Source organism: Eptesicus fuscus, chromosome 15 (assembly GCF_027574615.1).
Source record: "Eptesicus fuscus isolate TK198812 chromosome 15, DD_ASM_mEF_20220401, whole genome shotgun sequence".
Lineage (NCBI taxonomy): Eukaryota > Metazoa > Chordata > Mammalia > Chiroptera > Vespertilionidae > Eptesicus > Eptesicus fuscus.
The window spans coordinates 19,358,024-19,379,802 of NC_072487.1; the positions used below are offsets into that span (position 1 = coordinate 19,358,024).

The 21,779-nt window shown below is 41.7% G+C and overlaps 1 protein-coding gene across 2 annotated transcripts in view; it reads right to left on the reverse strand.

Annotated features, from left to right (window-relative positions):
- The window catches only part of ADAMTSL1 (ADAMTS like 1), an 882,329-nt gene that overhangs the window by 257,556 nt on the left and 602,994 nt on the right, over window positions 1-21,779 (reverse strand). For both annotated transcript variants that reach the window (XM_028150731.2, XM_008145030.3), the window contains one exon: window positions 3,530-3,656. In XM_028150731.2, coding sequence (XP_028006532.2) covers window positions 3,530-3,656 — 127 coding nt within the window. The remainder of the gene's footprint in view (window positions 1-3,529; window positions 3,657-21,779) is intronic.

A 21,779-nucleotide genomic window follows, 5' to 3' on the forward strand; every position in this document is an offset into this window, starting at 1 on the left:
ATTATTCACATTATAATATATAGATCTGTGTTTTATTATGAACATCCTTTACCTCAAAATCTTTGAGCCAAAATAATAGTCCAGGAAAACATTTACCCATAGTTATTATAAATCAGCATAAGCCACAGTCTGAGAAGCGAAGCCAAGCATTAGGAGCTTCATTTGATCTTGATATAAATTAGTGTATCCAGCTCTTGCCACTCAAGAGAGGTGGAGAGAGAGAGAGCTTTAGGATACCCAGTAGATTTCAAAACACGCAGATACATATCAGAGGTTTGCAAAGCCGGAGACATCAAATTGATAGCCAATAGGCTTGGCTCTAGGTCTACGTATGTTCTGAACAGACTTGGAAAATACATAATACGGCACGAGCCAGTCAAATTTGGGGGGAAATGAGTCTTTAATGCCAAGAACCAAACGTAAGTTAGTGTGAGCTAAATCTGATTATTTTTTGTTGGGCTGGGGAAATAGAAGCAAAGTGACCAGGATGAATGGAAACACGGAATGCTCTCAGTGGACAGCTTTCTCTTCTGAAAGGGGGGAAGGAGAGCCTGACCTAGCTCTTTTCCCATTGTCTGCATTTGTATTAGGCAAAAAAATAAAAAAAAAAAAAAAAAAAAAATCATGTCTTCTAGTACAAATAGGGTTTCTTTTTCATTTGCCAGCTAAGGGAAGCCATGTGTAAGTTCCTCCTGCTCCCCCTTTCCTTCTGGCACTTTCCACCATGGTCTTTCTCCCCTCTTCTGGTTTTCCTTTGTCCCCCCCAGGGCTTGATAACACCAGGGAAAAAAAAAAGTTGGATGTAAGTTCAGAAGAAAATGAGTTCAATGTGGGGAATCCGAGTGCTGGGAGTTCGAAAGAGCATGCGGCTGGCTCCCAGTGCTTTCGGCAGAGCCCGGGGAGGGACCTGGCAGTAGTGTCCGGGCCTTCACGGGTGGAAAGCTGCTCACCTGGCCAGCACACGGGGCCCCGCCGAGCGGCCCCCTGTTCCCTGCCTGGGGGTCACCCCGCAGCCTGTAAATCTGGGCGGAAGGTTCTTCTGGGGTGGGGAAAACATAAGCGAGGCAGTTTGCTCAGCATCTGCTATAGATTGTGGTGAGGTGCACGCACATGCTGGGCTTTATTGATATAAATCATTTTGTCAGGAGGCATCATCAGCGCTAAGGTAAACGAATCAATTGCGTTTTGTCATTACGGAAAATCATCGGGCTGTGGATTATGTAATTTACCCGCTGCCGCTCTCGAATAGAGCGGTTTGCACTGAGGTGTCTATTTGCAGACCTCGAGATGACTTATGGCTCTCATTTTGCTCCACTTTGTTCCTTCAGAGTCTCCCCACCTTTGCGCCAGTGATTCTGGCCCCAGAGGTCCCGGGTCACCTTTTACCAGGAGGGTAAGAGGAACATCTATCCAAAGGGCGTGTCCAGGCTCCTCCGTGAAGATGGGAAGGCGGGGGACACAAGAAGGAAGGGAGGAAAAACAGGCCCTCAGCAGTTGCGATACAGCAGGTACTGCACACATGCCTGCCATCTTTTTGTGCCTAATAGAAATGTTTAGATTCCTAGAGAATGAGCATGATTCAGTTATGTGACTCAAGTAAAAAGATTTTAACTCTTTTATATTCCTTAAAGAGTTCTATTAAAGGGACCTTCTAAATGTACCTCTCTCTTCCCCCTCCCCCCCCAATATATCTCACCGTGATTTCAGAGATTTACAAAAGAATTATGCCTCTTCCTTTCTGTCCTTCTCTGGTTTTCATCGTCTAAATTCTTTAATTTTTCATCTTACAGAAATGCTACCAAACATGACCAAAGAAAAAAAATCTTGCCTGAATGTACTATATCAATGTCTAACTTACCTCATCGTTCATTCTCTCTGCCAGAATATTTAAAAAGATTTTTTTTTTCAAAATCACATTTTTCACTGCCTGCAGGGGTATTAGAATGTGGAGAGTTCCGCAAGCTGGCGCCTCCAATGTGTCATGTGTTTAAAAGGCCCTAGCTTTTTTTCTTGCCACCTTCTTCCCCCTAGAGCCTAATTCTTTGGCAAGCTGGTTTTTCCCGACTTCTCGGAATAGCTCTCCAGTACCCACTACCCTTCTTCTTGACCTGCAAGTCCATTTAAAGCCACAAACCTCTCATATGTCCATTGTTTTCCTCCACCGAGTCAACAAGTAAAGTGAACAAAGCCACATTTAGTAAAGATATTCATTCTCATTTTCCTAGCCAGAGGAGACTCGATCAAGGATCTATTGAAGGATTCTGGATAAGGGCAAACTCTGGAGACAATATGCCAAGCAAGGTCAAATTATTCTAACGTGGCATGTCCTTGGGTACAAGGGCTGTCTTATTTATGTCAACTTCTGCTGCAGTACCAAGCACAGTGATTGTCACAGAATGACACTGATGTGTGACTCTGTTGTTGGGTTAGATGTTATGAGAACATATACCACCTCCCCTAGCAGGACCCAGCGAGGCAGATATCTGAGGCTCCTTGCCTTGATCCATCTAACTGCTTTACGAAGGTCCCACCGTGTCCCATGGGACAGAGCAGAGGAGTGAATACGTGCTTAGGCTTTGGCATCAGACCATCGGCTCTTGGCTCTGCTACTTTAGGGCTGTGTCACTCTGAGCAGGTCACACAACATGGCTAAGCCTCAGTTATCTCACTTGCAACATGGAGACAAACAGCATCATGCTAAAAGATTGCTGTAAGGGTTAGATGAGATGGTCATGTAAAGCAGGGGTCCTCAAACTTTTTAAACAGGGGGCCAGTTCACTGTCCCTCAGACCGTTGGAGGGCCGGACTATAGTTTAAAAAAAACTATGAACAAATTCCTATGCACACTGCACATATCTTATTTTGAAGTAAAAAAACAAAACGGCAAAAACACTCGCATGTGGCCCATGGGCCGTAGTTTGAGGACGCCTGATGTAAAGTTTCCAGCACACACAGGTATATAGTAAGCATACATTTATTGGGCTGGTGCAGAGAGATTAGGACAAAAAGGCAACGAATGGCTTCACATAATCGCTGCCTGATGTTAATTCTGAAAAAAACAAAAAAAAAACCTGTGATCAACATTGATCAAAAGTCCCTTTGTAAATGAAGACCATGTGATTTCACCATGTGAGAGTGGATTTGCTCTGATCTGCTCATGCTCCCTGCTATATTCCATCTCCTACATCAGACTATATGTGAGGGAGCAACAGGGATGCAGTCTGTCCTCAGGCTGGGCAACAAGCTCATGCCTGCACATAGAGTGTATCTAGGCTCGTGTCTAGATGCTCCTAAGGTGTCTCAAAAGGGAAGGTTTCCTCCTTGGGGTTGCAATGGGTGACCTGATTTATCCCACTCGAACTAATCCACAGAGCAGGGTCATGAATCTTTTCACAATATTTTCAGATCTGTCTTCATTCTGGGGAAGGTGTTACTCATTAGTTGCTGGGGGGAGCTAAGCAGGGGCGGGAGGGGGAGGAGCTAACAAGTCTAAAGGCCCACAGACTGCCCCATCTCTGTAGTATCTTACGTTTGGTTGCTGAGAGCTGGGATTTGTAGTGCCCTCGGACCAGCCTGCAGGTGGACCCATCTCCGTTGCAAACTCCACAGTTATCTTCCTTGGCAATGCTTCCCAGCTGGTGATCACAGCCAACAATCTAACAAGAAAGAGAGATGTGTAATTCAACCAGGTGCCTACTGCCGGACCCTGGGTCCCCCCGTTGTCTTTGAGGAGGCATAAAACATGATTCCTGTGAAGGGGACTGAATTCAGCTGGAATTTGAATCAAGCTAAGGAAGAAAAAAACAACATGGGTAAAGATGTTTTTATAGCTCAAATAAACAAACACAAAGATAGGTGGGAAGGAGAGAGAGGCAGGGAAGGAGGGAGGGAGAAAGAGAGAAAAAAGAAAGGGAAGGGGGGAATCAGGAAGGGGGAAAGGTGTGAGAGAGAGGACGATCTGGCACTATTGATATTATAGAGCCTTCATTCAAAAATAATTCCCATTGTCAATAATTGCGATTCACTTAAATCACACACACACACACACACACACACACACACAACACACACACACAAAATAAAACTATGAGGTTACTGTAACAAGAGAAATATAATGAATAATCTATATGTTCCATATGTTCCTTAGAATGTAAGATGCATAAGGGTAGGGGTTTTGTATCTTGAGTTCATTGATGTATTCCAAGCAACTAAAACAGTGCCTGGCAAGTTGTAGGACTTCAATAAATATTTGCTGAATGATGATGAAAATCCTTATTTTTCTAGCTACGAGAAGAGAAGGGGAATCACAGAATCAGCCGACAGAAACAAGGCTCATGTATGTGTGAGTGGTGGGAGAGGAGGGTTGACACGCAGGGCAGCAGAGATAACCAGCACCGAGAGCCTGCTGTGTGCCTGGCCTGGCCTGTACCAGGCACAATACGCATAACTCAGTAATTCTCAAAACAATCATGTGAGATAGCGCCATTTTATAGGTGAGGTCATGAATCTTGCCAAGGTCACTTAGTTCATCAGTAGCCGAGTTCTAAATGCATCTATCAAAATATTATACTTAGTCCAAGTCAGGCTTAACAAAATCACAAGCATTTATCAAATATATGGGCAAACTCATTTGTATTTTTACTCTTTCCTTTCTAATGTTCAAGTTAAAAAAAAGATTCAAATCTTAATTCCACCATTGTATATCTATAGTTCTCACTAGATCTAATATCAAAAGACATATTCCACTCCCAAATGATTTCAACTACTGTCTTTGACAAACTCAAATGAGAACGGTGATAACATTTGAAGGGGCCCCTCAATTTGTCTTGTCTTTCAAAAATCTTTTTTGAGGCCCAATTTTCTTTTTTTATTTTATTTATTTATTTTTCTTTATTGATTAAGGTATCACATATGTGTTCTTATCCCCCCATTTTGCCCCCCCCCATGCCCTTTTCTTTTATGTACCTTTAATTAATAATTGCAAACACATGTTTAGGGAAAGGCTAGAAAAATATAATTATTTAACATTGTGTTATAAATATACTATGTTTTTAAATGTGTTAATGTGTGTGTTTTTTTCCATTAAAAGCACATAGGCATCTTTTTAAAAAAATATGTTTTTATTGATTTTAGAAAGAAAGGGAGAGGGAGAGAGCTAGAAACATCGGGGCATGTGCCCTGACCGGGAATCGAACAGGGGATATCTTAGAGCATGGGTCTATGCTCAGTCCACTGAGCCACTCCAGCCAGGCCACACAGGTATCTTTTAAAACAGATGACAAAGCACCAAGTCCTTCAACAGTTGTACATTTTTTGAAATGCAAAGATGTCATTCAGGAAACACAGTGCTGGGCTCTTAAGTGGGAAGCAAAGGGAGGCTAACTCCATCTGGGGTTCACTGTGAAGCAGCAATGCCCCTCAGTAGCTTCAGAGGCGGCAGGGCGGCCACGTCAGCATGCCACCAACCGCCGTCCATGCAGAGCCAAGCACATGCTGGCTTAAGACTTCTTCAGTGTGCTTCTCTATGACTGCAGCAAAGTTATTTTCCAAATGAACCCACACCTGAGCTGAGCAACTTCTGTATTCACTCTCATGTCTGAGCACAGTGTGGAATGGGAGTGCAGAAGTAATTTATTTACCAAAAAGGCATTTTAATCATTCAGCCAACAATGATCAAAGATCTGCTATGGGCCAGGCGCAGTGCGAGGAACGAAATCCAATGGAGAGTTTAAGCACATCGGGGTCCGAGCTCCTGGGACTTAGAGCCTCGTGGTGGAGGCACCCATTACTCCAATCACCAAAACCAATACTGTACAATGATAATCACCATAGAAGCTATAAAACACAGAACCAGGTACTGCAAGAGCATAAGCGATGGAGAATTTGATCTGGTTTGAGAGGCCAGAGATGATGTCCCTAAGGAAGCATCTTTTGAGCTGAGATATAAATAAAGACTCAGATTAACTAGGAAAAGGGGACGTGTTGCTATGGGGTTTATAATATATTTTAGTTTTGCCTAGATACTAGCTAATTAGAAAGTAAGCAAAAAGTAGGCCCTGACCAGGTAGCTCAGTTGGTTGGAGAGTTGTTCCAATATACCAGTGTTGTGGGTTTGATTCCCGGTCGGGCCTCATATAAGAATCAACCAATGAAATGCAGAAATAGGTGGAACAACAAATCAATGTCTTTCTCTCTCTCTCTTCTTCCCTCTTTCCCTTCCTCTCTCTCTCTAAAATAAATAAATAAAAATTTAAAAAAGAAAGTAAGCAAAAAGCAAAGTTGGCAAAACAAACTACAACCACACATCAAAATATCAGAAGATTAAATCATCTGATCTCTTTTGGGTTGAGTCTTTTGAGGAAACATGGCGATCTTAATTTAAGCAGTATTCCAAGAATCGCTGCCTCTGCTGCTTTTGTTTGGAGTTGGGAAGATACTCAGCTCGGTGGAAGGACAAGGTGGGCAGTGGGCATGGGAATTTACACTCTCAGGTATCTCAAAGCTAACTAGGTTTATTTATCAAATTAAAGAAATTTCAGGTTTCTCAAAAGCTTTAAGTTTCTCTGGAAATTTTTTAAATAGGCTCTGATGTTTCTAAAGGAGCCAAAAAGAAGATAATCATGAAAATCTCCCTAATCCTAAATATTTCTTATGGTTCTCCAGCCGTTTTAAGAAAAGAACAGTCCAGCTCCACAGATCCAAAACAACAGTGATGTTAGGAATAGCTAAATAGAAGGTGACATATTTTCAGGCTGACTTGGGCAGACCACCAAAAGCTCTCGGTGTATGTTCATGGACCCCAAGATATGAACCGAGTCAGTTCTAAATGGGCTTTGTTTAACTTCAGAATTGAAAAGACAAACATCGCCCTGACACAACTGCTTTTCCTCTCTCTGTATCAATTCCTTTTTAAGATGCCAAAATATTCTAACTCAATTATTTTTAAAACGTGGAATACTTTATCATCAGATAAATGTTCTTATTTTGGTCCAAGTGGAAAATTATTTGCAGTTACATCAGGAAAATTGCTGTTGACATACCTTAATCTGTTGATCTCTTATAACTATTTGGTTAATTAAAAACTAGTTAAACTGTTATTCTAAGAGCTATCATTAATAACAGAGGAAAATGAGGAATAAGAAATGGGCTTCATTGGCAGGTATAATGTCAGACCCCTCTGTGTCTCTGCACATGTTATTACTTCTGCCTGGAAATAATTCTTTATTTGGCAAACTTTATTTGGCAAACTTCCCCAATTCTTTATTTGGCAAACTCCTATTCATCCTTCAAAACATAAATTGTCTCCTTCTCAAAAAAAAAAGCCTTTCCCAGGTTCCAGAGTTAACTGCTTTCTTGCTTCATGCTTCCTCAGCCTTTTGTTCATAACTCCGTGGGGCAGAGATAACTGGTGGCCACCCAATATCCATCTTCCTTAGTTTTCTCAAATTTATTTGGGGTGGCAATATATCCAGTTAAAAGAATACATTTCTCATGGGCCATGTGACCAAGTTGTAATCAGTGAAATAAAAGTGGAAGGGTGTGGGGCGCCTGGGAAGGCTACTTAAGCAAGTTGACCTAGCCGGGGAAGGTCCCTTCTGTCTTTTGCCTTCCTGCCGTCCTGTAGGCTCCAGTTGCTGTCCTGAAGAACGGGACAGTTCTGAGATGGGAACCTTGCTTTAAGGAAAGCAGAGCAGAAAGAGAAAGAGCTGGTTCCGGAACCCTACTTGGACTGATTACATCTTGCCTTTTTTTCTTTTTTTTCCTGTGAGTAAGTAAATCCCATATGTGCTTAACCAGTATTATCTTGGGGTTTCTTTTATATGTTCTCAATTCAAATAGTTATATGCCTTATATTGAGTTTACTCTAAAGATGTCTGTCTCCACACCAGATCGTGAGCTATTTGAGGGCCTCTGCTTTAGTAGTCTTCGTTATTTCTGCCGCTTAGCACGGTGTTTGACATTTGAGATGGACAATGAATATTAGTGAATCAGTGAAACACATAACACCAAACATAATGATTTGCTAATATTTTAATGTAGGCTATAGAGCCCTAGCCGGTTTGGCTCAGAGGATAGAGCATCGGCCTGCAGACTGAAGGGTCCCAGGTTCGATTCTGATCAAGGGCATGTACCTCTGTTGCAGACTCCTCCCCGGCCCAGGCCCTGGTCAGGGTGCGTGCAGGAGGGCAACCAATTAATGTGTTTCTCTCACATCGATATTTCTCTCTCTCTTTCCCTCTCTCTTCCACTCTCTAAAAATCAATGGAAAAATATCTTTGGGTGAGGATTAAAAAAAAAAAAAAGGTAGGCTATAGAGAAGCAATTTGAGATTGCAGTCATTGATGACACACATATATACAAAGTGTGCATGTGTGTGTTTATATGTGTTTTCTTGTATCTGTGTACACAGAGGAACAGATATACTATTAATCCTCTGTCCTGATGTATGAACAAGAATTACTGTAAAGGGCTATACTTCCAAAGAGACTATTTCCCAGTGCATCAATGCTCCTTATTAGTGAAATGTCATAGAAGGCAATGTTCCGGTCATTGAGTTCCCAGACCCACCCCCCATTCTGGACAAAATATTAAAGTGAGATAATGGCCACTCATAACTTTGGCAATTGCATAGCATTTTTCGTAAGGGATGGAAAACTAACTGGATATTTTGGCCTAAAGCAGCTTATTAGTATGCTGCTATGAGGTGTCAGCGCAATACTGTGCCCCCACCATCTAAAATGATTGCACAGTGTTGCTTTTCTTTCTTTTCCTTTCTTTTCTCCTTTTCTTTTCCTTTCTTTTCTCATGTTCTTTTCTTTTCTTTTCTTTTCTTCTTTTTTAACAAAGCTTTTGTCTCAGGTGACATAAAGAGTGAGGAACTCCAAGATGTTTTTGTTGTTTAAACACCACTAGGGAGGTCATCACCTTTTGCTTTTCTATCTTGAATATATGCCTTTTGCATGCATACATGTACACATGCATACAGACATGCAGTCTTTCGTCTTTTGAGTAGATCGCACACACTCAGCAGGGCTGATTTTCCTTGGTCTCCTTCAGGGCTCCCTAAATGTAGGGGAAAAACTCTCCCTAAACAAAAAAGTAGGACTATAGCATCCAGTCCAAGTTGGCTCACAGACTCGCAGCCTGTCGTGCAGATTTTAGGCATCCGGCCTAGCGTGTGTGCTGATAGGGGCTTCTTCCTTCACTTCACAGAGCTGATAGCAAGTGAGCAGGCAGAACACGAATGAAACTCTCTAGACACCTAAAAATGTATAATAAAATGTCTTCACCAGGAGCCACAGGAGAATAACCAAAAAAAGATCACCATGTAAATAACTGGGAGAATGTAAATAAACACAATCCATACGCAGATACCATGCCCCAGACTGACATGCTTAGATGGGTTCACTCTGGCCACGTTTCAAATGGTTTCCCATAAGAACCTCAACTTCTAGCATTAAATACTGAGCCAGTGATGTCAAGCTTTTCTTGATCCAACACCATGAGGTAAGAAACTTTTAAATCCCTTTATTTTCAGCACTGGGAAAGACAAATATGGAAAACTAAACTCTGCAAATCTGATCACAGCTGGTCTTATTTATAATTATTTAATTCAGATAGAACTTTATGGGGAAGGGTGTGCTTTTACATACATTATAACTCATTTACTATTTATGTTAACAGGGAAGAGAGTATATCTCCAACATTATCTTCAAAAGATTTAGATATTGATTGATTTGTTTATGCGTTTGCTTATTAGAAGAAGATGTCTAGCATATACATATGATACAACACAATGTAATGGCTGGAAAAAAAGGGAAAATGGGGCAAAGAGAAAAACGAAGACAAGAAAGATGAATAAAGCCAGGAATGAGAGAACTACATAGAATGCACACTATAAAGTCCTATACAGTTGCTAGAGGGGGGGTCACATAGCTGAATGTGAGCTTCTTAGAAATGAGAAAAACATGAGAAGTTACAAGGGTGACAGCATCTACTGAATCTGTTAGAAAATGCATAGGCTAATGCATTCCTGGTAGTAGATACGTATTAAATATTTATGTAATAAATGAAGGACAAACTGCCTTCGGAGAACCATAGTTACTCAGAGTACCGAAATCCTAGATATACATCTGCTGTGAGTTTTCTGAAAGACATTGCCGTGTAACAATGTCCCAACACCATCTGCGCACATAAATACAAGGAGTTTCAAAGAAGTGGTTTTTCAGTTACCTTTGATGACCCCTAATGGTCAGGGAACATTTGGTAAAAGCAAATTTAAGGAGCCAAGACAAATAGTCCAGGCACAGAGCACTGCGATGGTCTGATTTAACAGCGCTGGGCTGGCAAAAATATGGCCCATGTACAGCTGTTTTTCCTGCCAGGATCCACAGCAGACATTGCTAATCAAGAGCAGTACTCTTTGCCACTGAGATTTCATGTGGTCCCAGATCCTCTACGACATTGTGCTTAGGAAGCCAAATCCAATAGACGACGATGGCTGTTATGCAAGGAGACTAGACCAATTTACCATTCCAGGGTCAGAGAAATGAGTTGGCTGACTATCTCTCAGGAAATTCTACTCAGATATTTCTTTTAAGATTAACATTCTCTTAAGCGTTGAATGATTTCGAGTACAGATTATAACACTGAGGTTTAGAAAAGATAAACAGCTAACCTAAGGTCACATAGCTGGTAACTAACAAAACCAAAATTCCAACTCGGGATTCCTAAGCTAGAGTAGGATGCCTATGAACCAGGAAAATACACACTATACAGTATTTATTATGGCAATGATGAACCGTGATTACAAGGTTGAATATTTCTATCAAGATCTCCACCAGTAGAGGCAGACTTCTGCACGGGGAGGAACAGATGCCTTCATCTGTACTACTATGTGATTTAGGAGCACATACTGGAATAAATGGGAAAGTGCGACTCCCCATTTATACCTTTGCTTCACACCTCCTTGACTATTCCCTCCCCCAGCCTTTCATACATATGCGTATACATACCCTACACCTCCCGTGGCTTGCTATGGGGCCCAACTTTCCTCCTTTACAGACTTCTTTCTTTTCAATTATGGTTTTCAATATGAGGAAACAAGATCCCTGGTCACTCACAAAGGTGCTAATAGCAGTCCATGAGCTATGTTTAGTAGTTCCAAAAGCCTAATGGAAATATATTTACCAGCAATAAAACCACATAAGGTCACCCAAAACACTAACCATCTCATTATACAAATAAGCTGAATCCTGATATTTATTGCATTTATTCTTAATTGTACTCAGGTCTTTAAGTCATAAAATGGGAAAACAAATTATTACTTAATACATTCAGTGTTTTGAGTCAATGGAAACTTCCAAAACACAAGGCCCATAGGGAAAAAAAATAATAAAGGACGCCTTTGTTTGAAAAAGTTGGGAACCACTGGTGTAGTCCTTAGTTTGTTGTTCAAATACCTGTGGGAGGACTAACACATGAAGTTGTTGATTATACTTAAATTAAACCAAATCAATGGAGCATAAGGCATTGTGCTGGCTATTATGGCGCTGTGGGGAATACACATAAGTAGTAGTAGGCATGGTCCCAATCTAGGGTGAATGGGTTTAATCCAATCATTTCCTCAAAACAGGTGAGAACAGAAAGGGAGTAAATTCACTCCAACTAAAGGTCAAAATGGCAGGAGGAGGAGAAAGCAGATGGGAAAGCCACCTGGAGAAGGGAAAGTAAATGAGCATTTGCCAAATGCTTTCCGTATTTAGGTTCAGTATACAGCTTCTCAATTAATTCTTGTAATATCCCTGAAAATTAGCTAAAATTATGCCTATTTTACAAAAATAAAACAGTCTCAGAAAGGCTCAACAACTTGCCCAAGATCACATTGCTAGGAATTGGTGTTGCTGGAGTCGAAATCCAGGCTATGTCATAGATGAGTGATCCCTCAATTCTGTGATGAGTTAAGTTTCTCTTGGGGGTTAGAGGGCAGTGAAAAGACAAGAAGGAGGAGGAGGGTGAACATGCTTTTGTCAGCCACACCTTGTTGCCAAAAACAACAGCTGACTACAGCTCTAAGTACTAAGAGTGAGCACCAGCCTTTTGTTTTGTTTTGTTTTTCTTTTAGGAAGCAAGTGAATATATATATTGTTAATCCTCACCACCCGAGAATATTTTTTCCCATTGATTTTTAGAGAGAGTGGATGGGAGGGGGAGAGAGAGATAGAAACAGCAATATGAGAGAGACACACTGACTGGTTGCCTCTCACACTTGCCCTCACTGGGGCCAGGGATCAAGCCTGCAACCTAAGTATGTGCCCTTGACTGGAACTGAACCCTAGACTCGTCAGTCCGAGGGCCGATGCTCTAACCATTGAGAAAACCAGCCAGGGCAAATGAATATATTTTTTTAAAAATCAGTTACTTTTGTTCAATAGCTACAAACACATGGTACAGGGCAATTCTGGTAAACACCTTAGATCCATGGTCAGCAAATTGCAGCTCGCGAGCCACATGCGGCTCTTTGGCCCCTTGAGTGTGGCTCTTCCACAAAATATCACGGCCTGGGTGAGTCTATTTTGAAGAAGTGGCATTAGAAGAAGTTTAAGTTTAAAAAATTTGGCTCTCAAAAAAGAAATTTCAATCGTTGTATTGTTGATATTTGGCTCTGTTGACTAATGAGTTTGCCGACCACTGCCTTAGATTATTAGGCTAGATGATTAGATGTAGCTCTGTTACATTCTAATATACCACTATGTGAAAAAAAGAAAACGTGAAAGCATTAATTCCTTTTTCTTTAGGCAAAGATTCCCTAAAGGAACGCTTACCGTATACCTCAGGTCCCTCTGGCTTACTCTCCTTGCCGTCACCAAGCACTTTCTGGTCTCAGCACAGCACAGCTGTTACCTCTGACTGGAATGTTCTTCCTTAGACACTTCTACAGCAGCTCTCAGTCTTTTGGAAACTTCCACCTCCTCAATAAGGCCTACTTTGACCAGACTATTTAAAGCTGATTCCTTTCCCAGATCCAAGTTCTCTGACCATGTCCCATTTTTCCCCTTTATCCTATGACACTTATTTTATAATACAATATAATTTACTTATTTATTAAGTTTGATGTTTATTTTCTAGCTCCTAAAAGGATGTAAACCACAAAGTATCTAATAACAAGTAATTAATACAAATATGTTGAGTGAATGAATGAAGTATATAGTAGCTCCCCCTAATCTGCAGTTTCACTTTCTGCAGTTTTAGTTACTCACAGTCAACTGTGGTTTGAAAATGTTACATGGAAAATTCCTGAAATAAACCATTCGTAAGGTTTAAATTGCTTGTTGTTCTGAGTAGCATGATGAAATCTCATGTGGACCCGCTCTGTCCTGCCTGGGGCGTCAATCATCCCTTTGTCCTGTGTCTCAAGCTGTCAGTGCTCCCTGCCCATCAGCCACTTAGTAGCATCTCAGCTCCCAGATCAACTGTCCGGATATCACAGTGCTTGTGTTCAAGTAACACTTGTTTTACTTAATAATGGCCCCAAAGCGCAATGCTGGCAACTCAGAAATGCCAAAGAGAAGCCATGAAGTGCTTTCTTTAAGACAAAAGGTGAATGTTCTAGACTTAATAAGGAGAAAAAAAATCACAGGCTGAGTTTGATAAGATCCATGATAAGAATGAGTCTTTTATTCATGAAATTGTGAAGGAGGAAAAAGAAATTTGTGCTCATTTGGCTGTTGCACCTCAGACTGCAGAAGTTATGACCCTAGAGTGTGATAAGTGCTCAGTTAAGATGGAAAAGGCATTAACCTTGTGGGTGGAAGAGAAAACGGAAAACGTGTTCTGATTGACGACAATGTTGCACCAGAAAGCACTGAGCCTGTATGAGGACTTCAGCAAGGGATCCCCTGAAAGGAGTGACCGCATTTATATAACTTTTATTACAGTGTATTGTTATAATCGTTCTATTTTATCACTAGTTACTGTTGTTAATCTCTTACTATGACTAATTTATACAGTAAACTTTATCACAGGTATGCATATGTAGGAAAAAAACATAATACATATAGGGTTGGATACTATCTGCAGTTTCTGGCATCCACTGGGGGGTCTTGGATAACGGGGGACTACTCTATAGGCAAGGCTATAAGGGACAGGGATATATTATGATTTCAAAAGTTGTCCTCCTTGTCCCAACCTAGCACATAACAACAGCTTCCACCACTTTAACTCTCTGCCGCTAGTTCCAAAGACCAAAAGAGAGCTCTCTGTCCAAAAGAAAAGGATCTCTCTGTTTGAATCACTTTTAAATCACTTTTTAATCTGAGAGTTTACTTTCTACTTGTCACTTTGCCTGCTATGTCTCCAGTCCTTCATCCATTATTCCAGAAGTGCCTTGGGGTAAAACTGCTTATTATTTCCAAACAAGTCTCCCTCTGACCTCTTTCCCACTAGGCACAGGGCTCTGGGCATCACGCCCCAGCCTGACACCAACCCTGGACCTGGAAACACGCTCTGTACGTGCTCTCCTCAGCGCCTGATTCTTGGCTCTTCCTGAGGGACTTTCGCTTGGACAGCCCCCTGGCCTGACTCTTCCCATTCCTCTGTGTGCGCTCTAGCCCTTTGGCTGATCATTTGGCTGGACCAGAGCCAGACTCTTTCTCCATCTCCGACCTACCTACCCCCAACCCCACCACCATCAAAGTGTGGACTTCAAGCACCTCCATGGTGAGTCTAAAGGAGGCCCTGCTTCCACTGGAATGAGATTTGGTCAGGCGATTTTTTAAAGGGTCCCATTTCTATCCTCTTTATTGTTTGAGCTAGACATGTTCTCCTGTGCTCTGCGTTAGCTTGCTTATCCTGCAGTTCTAGAGATGTCAAGGGATTGCCATGGGCTTGGTGGTGCTTATCTCTTTTATGTTATCAAGTAAATGGAAGGGAAGGGAGATGTCCATGTTAGGGGTATGAGACAGCTGATAAAAAAAGTGGTGAATTTATTTGATTGCAAACATTTTTAAGAGGTTTTCCTGGGCTGCCTTTCTGGGCATCAGTAATCTGATCTGTTTGCCTGGCTGGTGTGGTTCACTTGGTTGAATGGCATCCCATGTAACAGGAGGTCATCAGTTCATTTCCAGCAAGGTAAGCACATGCCAGGGTTGCGGGCTCAATCCCCAGTAAACTGATTGATGTTTCTCATCAACGTTTCTCTCTCTCTCTCTCTCTCTCTCTCTCTCTCTCTCTCTCTCTCCCTCTCTCCCTCCCTCCTTCCCTCCCTCCATCCCTCCCTCTCCATTTCTGTCTCTGAAATCAATAAAAACCTATTTTTTTAAAAAAAGAAAATGTCTCTTTATAAAAAAAGAAGAATCTAATGTATTAATGGCTGGATAAACACCCAGAAAAGGAAAAAGAGAATGGCTCTTATTTCCAACATATATGAAATTTCTCAGGTGCTCCCAGCCTGATTTACTTTGCCTTTCTTATTTATTTCAGGTTCTGTTTTGAGTTAAATGTGTTTGTCTGGTTGTCTTCAGCAGAAATCCCAAGAATTAACCTAGTACAGAAAAGTGTGCATACAGACACTGGAATTCATTCTCAGCACGTGATCCGGGGACTTTTCTTTAACAAGCCGTCTTCTCCCTTCCCTGCTTCCAAAATTAGGGTGTCTGGAGAATGTGAAACAAAATTATACAAAGGCCTGACCTCTGGCCTTGCTTCTGTCTCTCAGACTGTGAAGTACCCAAGAGGGAAAGTGTTGAAATTGGCCTTACTTCACATGGCATTAACTGTAATTCTTTGTGAATTGTGGTGACATCATGGTATACTTTGACATCACTGCTCAGACTCCCCTCTGCTGCTGGGCATACAGTACATCGTTTTTGTTCAAACACAAGAGTCCTTTGTTGAGAAGAAAGGATAGCAGCTGGTCTTCTGCCCTGGTACGAACGTGGATCGTACGGAATGTGTCTGGTAAGTTACCACAAAGTAGCCATTCTGCTACGATGGCTAGAACTCATTCACACGCATAGCCCTGGAAAAGTTTGGGAAAATTTATATCTAAAGAGTTCAAAATTCAGATATGGGCCATAAGTCAGCAAATTTATGTGTACACTGAAGCTCTCATTTACATGTCTGAATATATCATCTGAAGTCAATATTCCAAAAGCAGTAGTATGCTGGCTGCATGTGAATGCCAAGGTCAGAGGTGAAGGAAAAGGAAAGGTAAAATGGGACGTATCTGTCCCAAGACACTTCTCCTCCCACTGTAACTGGTCAAGTGTCTGAGATCCCCAAGTCAGGAGGACTTCTGCCGTTGCCTGGCTCTCAAGTCATTTCCTGGTTACTTCCTAAAACTGATCAGTTCATACTAATAAAGCTAGTGATGCTATTATTATTCTGATTCAGTCAGTCAAAGGTGTCCTCAGTTGATATTTTTTTTCTCTCCTCTTTTCCTGGGTTCTCTACTGCCATTTCTGTCTCAGAAAACAGCCTGAAAAAATTGTCAAAACAGAATTTATGCAAAAATATCATCTGTAAAATAACTCCAAACTTCTGTTCCATATGGCTCTAATGCCTGCACAAGCAGAACATTTTCACATCAACTTGAGAAACTAAAGGTTTAATTCAACACTATTCCCGGAGGAATAAGTCATATCATGAAATATTTGGATGGATCTTTTATTTAAAAAATGTGATTCCCCCCCCCCCTCTGTTATAGAACAAGCAAAGCCAGATATGATCCTAGGCTCTACCAAGAGCCTTATATTTGTTAAAAGTATTTTTTTCTCCCTCTGCAAATGTTACACTTAAGACCAACTAGTGTCCCATCTCCGCCTTTACCACACATTCACTTCCCTGGCCACTTCTCAACCTGGCATGACATTACTCACACCAAGAACCTGCCTGCTGTAGAGCCCTAGGCCATGGAAGAGGCTGCATGACATGTGGGCAGAACAAACAACTCAACCTGGATATGATGATTTATTACCATTTGCTTGAATGCATCAGACACTCTCAGTAGGAGATTCAGTTCTCATGAGTTACAAGAGGATAATCAGGTCTCCTTTATACACTCTTGTAAGAATTGGATGTGATAGCTTATATAAGAAGTCTAGTACAGGGCCTAGCACATAACAACTTTCACCATATACGCGGGAATTTCTAATTTCAAATCTTCTACTTCATAGTTCCCATAATTATCAGAACATAGGTGCTGATTGCTTCGGGGGATATGTGGATATTGTACAAATCGGAGGTATTTCCCCCTAAGCGTGAAAATGTCTCTGAATCTATAAAGGAAGCCTTAGTGATCTGAGTACCTATAGACTTGTCTCACAGCTCCAGGTACAGGGTCAAGTTTGCAGAAGCTCAGATCCATTTCAGTTCCTTTGGATTTGACAACAGCAAATATGAAGTAAGATTATAACCCCAGTCCCGGGGAAGAAATAGACTCCTTTAGAGGGCAGAGCAGATGGAGCCTCATTGGAGAGTGGTTTTTAGCTTCCCTCTATTCCGCTAAAGTAGCCAATGAAATAGAAGTATGCCTGGTGTGCTCTTTGGGAAATGACAGCTGTGAGTTTTTGAGGATTCTGTTAGAAATGAAAAACAACCTCTCTGAAACTGCTGTGTGGTAGCAAGTCATCTCCTCTGTAGCCCACTCAGATGAGAGAGGAGTGCTCAGGATTCTTACAAGATCCTTCCTTAGTGCTCCCATTCTAGACCACTGATCCAGAGTTCATTCAGGGCCACTTTCAAACATGTATAAGTGAGTTACAATCACTAAATGTCTGTCAACACAAGATAAAGATTTCTCAAGGTCATTCTTCTAACACCTGAAATCCAGGGGAAGATATATATTTCCAGGGTTGGAGCAAGAACTTGGGGTCCTGTTTCCTCCCTGGGTGCCTATACCCATATGAATATGTTGACATGACAGCTGAATTTAATGAATTAAGTTAGTACTCAGCATATCCATCTTCCTTGGAGGGAATATTCAAAATCTATTTTATTTTAATGGGGAAGAAACTTTGAATCTGAATGTGGAAGCCCACAACCAATCAGTTAGTTGTTTTTTAAAAGAGGAAAAGTAGACTTCCTGAAAACAGGAACCTGAATTGCTTATTAGCCAGAATTAGCAATACGCCAGTCAAAGCGGTCACAGAGTCAGAACAGAAAAATGGGCTGGATGATTTTTGCCGGGCCAACCATTTCCTAAGCCAGATGAAAGGTTAGCTGCTGAACATGGTGACTGCACTGGGCTGGAGGAAGGCTGATGGTGATGAACTTGGCCACCCTTTCAGTCTCCAGGCCTGTGCGTGCAGGATAACCAGCTGCATTTTGCTGAATCACTGAAATCTTGACAGTGGCGAAATGAACTGCTGCTTCTTTCATTTTAGACAACAACAAGTTCACTCAAAGGCCCTGAGATAAAAAACAATGACTGCATACATTTTTCCCATTCAGAAAGATGAGAAAATTCCACTAGACACCCACTCACATACATAAAAATGAATTCTTTTTCTTCCCTACTGTAGTCCTAGTTAAAAACCAGCTGAAACTACAAATTTCAAATCTTAAGGAATTCAAGACTCAGTATATATCTTATTTAGGAATAAAATTAAATTAACATTTAAATTTAAAAATATTTTAAAATTCAAGTTTTTATGATAGATACTAGAGGCCCAGTGCACGAAATTTGTGCATGGGAGGGCGAGGTGTGTGTCCCTCAGCCCAGCCTGCACCCTCTCCAATGTGGGACATCTCTTTCACAATCCAGGACTGCTGGCTCCCAACTTCTCGCCTGCCTGCCTGCCTGATTGCCCCTAACTGCTTCTGCCTGCCAGCCTGATCACCCCATAACTACTCCCCTGCCAGCCTGACCAATGCCTAACTGCTCCCCTCCCAGCCCAATTGCCCCTAACTGTCCTCCCCTGCCGACCTGGTTGCCCCCAACTGCCCTCCCCTGCAGGCCTGGTCACCCTTAACTGTCCTCCCCTGCAGGCCTGGTCACCCCCAACTGCTCTCCTCTGCCAGCCTGGTCACCCCAAGCTGTCCTCCCCTACAGGCCTGGTCCCCCACAACTGTCTTCCCCTGCAGGCCTGGGTCCCCCCACAACTGCCCTCCCTTGCAGGCCTGGTCTCCCCCAACTGCCCACCTCTGCTGGCCCGGTCACCCCTAACTGTCCTCCCTTGATGGCCTGATTGCCCACAACTGCCATCCCCTGCAGGCCTCTTGTGGCAGCCATCTTGTGTCCACATGGGGGCAGCCATCTTTGACCACATGGCGGCGGCCATCTTGTGTGTTGGAGTGATGGTCAATTTGCATATTACTCTTATTAGATAGGATAATTGGTTTTTAGTCAGTTTTCTAAAACTACTTAAAAGAGTTAACACAGAAAGCTTATGTATATGCTCTCTTCTACCACTCTATTGCTACCCAAATTACCTACTTCAGTGCCCTCATTTAATGCTTTCTAATAGACCATAAGCAAAGAAGAGAAGACACTTTTATGGTTGATGCAAGAATCATAACTGGCCATACTACAGCAAGTACAATTTCTTTTGCTTGAATTATGTATAAGTCATGTAATTGGAGATAAGTGCTTTATATTTTTAAAATATGCAACATGTCCTTATCAATAAAAATTTAGAATTTTTATAAATCTAAACAGAAAAGTTCCCAATTTTACAAGGCCGATTCTATCAACACTACATTTGCTAGAAAAACATGATTGAACTATTAATTTTAAGGTTTCTTAAGTGTTGTCACTTCAAATGTATTCTTTGCATGGTTTTGACTGAGTCTTCATGCCATTTTTTCTACATTAAAATTCCACCATTTAAAGTTGAACTATTTGCTGCTGGTGCAGGTGTGTTATAAGGAATCACTTACTAGGATATAATTCAAACAGAAGATGAAAACATTTGTTAGTATCAGCATGAGAACTTTTATGAACATAGTGCTCCCCAGAAATCCATGCGTTGAGTTCTCAGTTGATATCCAACCATGATTTTTTAATTCTTTCTAATGAATATGTCAAGCAAGGACACATGAATTTTTCTGAGAGTGGTTGCTAGTCTCAGGGAGGTGTGGTCTTCCCAGCTGAAGTCCATGAAGCCTCCGGTTTTGTGGCCAGTGAATGACAGTTGTACCTGAGTTGGCAGGAAGGTGTAAAATAAATACTCTCAGCCACAGTTATTCTGAGAGTGGGAAATTATATTAGGAAATTATAGACTGTGCTAATGGACAATTCTCACTGATCAAATCTGATGTCAACAAGAGGCAAGAATAAACAAATAGTGAAGAGGAAAGGAATTGTGACTCTGACGAAGCAGCCACGATGGGCCAGGTGCTGTTAGTGTTTTGCAGAGTTCATGAAGCCTGTGCACAAACTCTAACTGCACAGACGACAACACCAAAACCACTTCCTATGTCACCTACTTAAAAAATGACATAGTTGGGATTCCAACCTCTGTCTAATTCATCATCCCTATTACTCTGAGTCGCCTAACACACCAAATGACTTTGAAGTCAACAGTATGATGTTCACAAGAGTGGAGTTACACCACACGTATGCAGCAGCTACTCTCCTGAGAGCACACTGTTAGAAGAAATGATTTTTGAGGGACTGTTTGTACCACTCTGCTTCAAAACCCAGCCCAACATACATCAATCATGTTCTCACTATGTGTGTCTTAGTGCCCAGCTAGGCGCACTCGAGAGAGAAAGATGCTCCTGAAGCAGTTTCTTGGGAGATAAGAACTTCCATAAAAGTCTCTAAGCCTTTTTCTAATAGTAGGAAAATAACACCCCTGCAAATTTATTTTCACTGCTTGCCTGTAGCTTGGCGTCAGTTATTACCTTAAGCAGAGGGAAAAACATCCCCAGTAGCATTTGGCAAGGCTGAGGAGAAGGGAGAAGGGAGGAGGGAGGAGTGAGGAGCGAGAGAGTGGAAACAAACTGAACTCAGCCCAAGCACAGCTCACATCTGGGCAGCCTGACCTGGCAGAGACCTCACAAACCTTGCCAGTGGCCTGTGATCATGACCTCCATGTGAACTTTGGATTTGTACCACTCATTGTCAGGAAGGAGAAGAAAACCCAGAATGACAGACACACTGTCAATTCCATTACAAAGCATGCTGACTTGAACATGTTGTTCTCACCAATAGTACCTGCCTCTGCTTCCCCCACCCAGCCTGGGTCAAGGGTCAGGGCCAGTGGCAGTAAATGTGTGGTCCAATATCTAAGTACCTTTACACTCAGCTCTGACCCTCTCCATCAATAGTCATACAACTCAACAAAAGGAAGACAAACATTCCAATTTAAAAAAATGGGCAGAGGACCTGAATAGACATTCCTCCAAAGAGGACATACAAATGACCAAGAGACATACGAAAAAATGCTCAAAGTCACTAATAATCAGAGAAATGCAAATTAAAACCACAAGGAGATATCACCTGTCAGAATGGCTATCATTAAAAAATCAGAAAACAGCAAGTGTTGGCTAGAATATGGAGAAAAGGGAACACCACTTCACTGCTGGTGGGAATGTAGACTGGTGCAGCCATTACGGAAAACAGTATGGAGTTTCTTCAAAAAATTAAAAAATGGAACTTCCATTTAACCCAGAGATCCTACTTCTGGGAATATATTCTAAAAACACCATAATACCAATCAGAAAGAATATATGTACCCCTATGTTCATATCAGCATTATTTACAATAGCTAAGATCTGCAAACAGCCCAAGTGCCCAACAGTAGATGAATAGATTAAAAAAAAAACACACACAC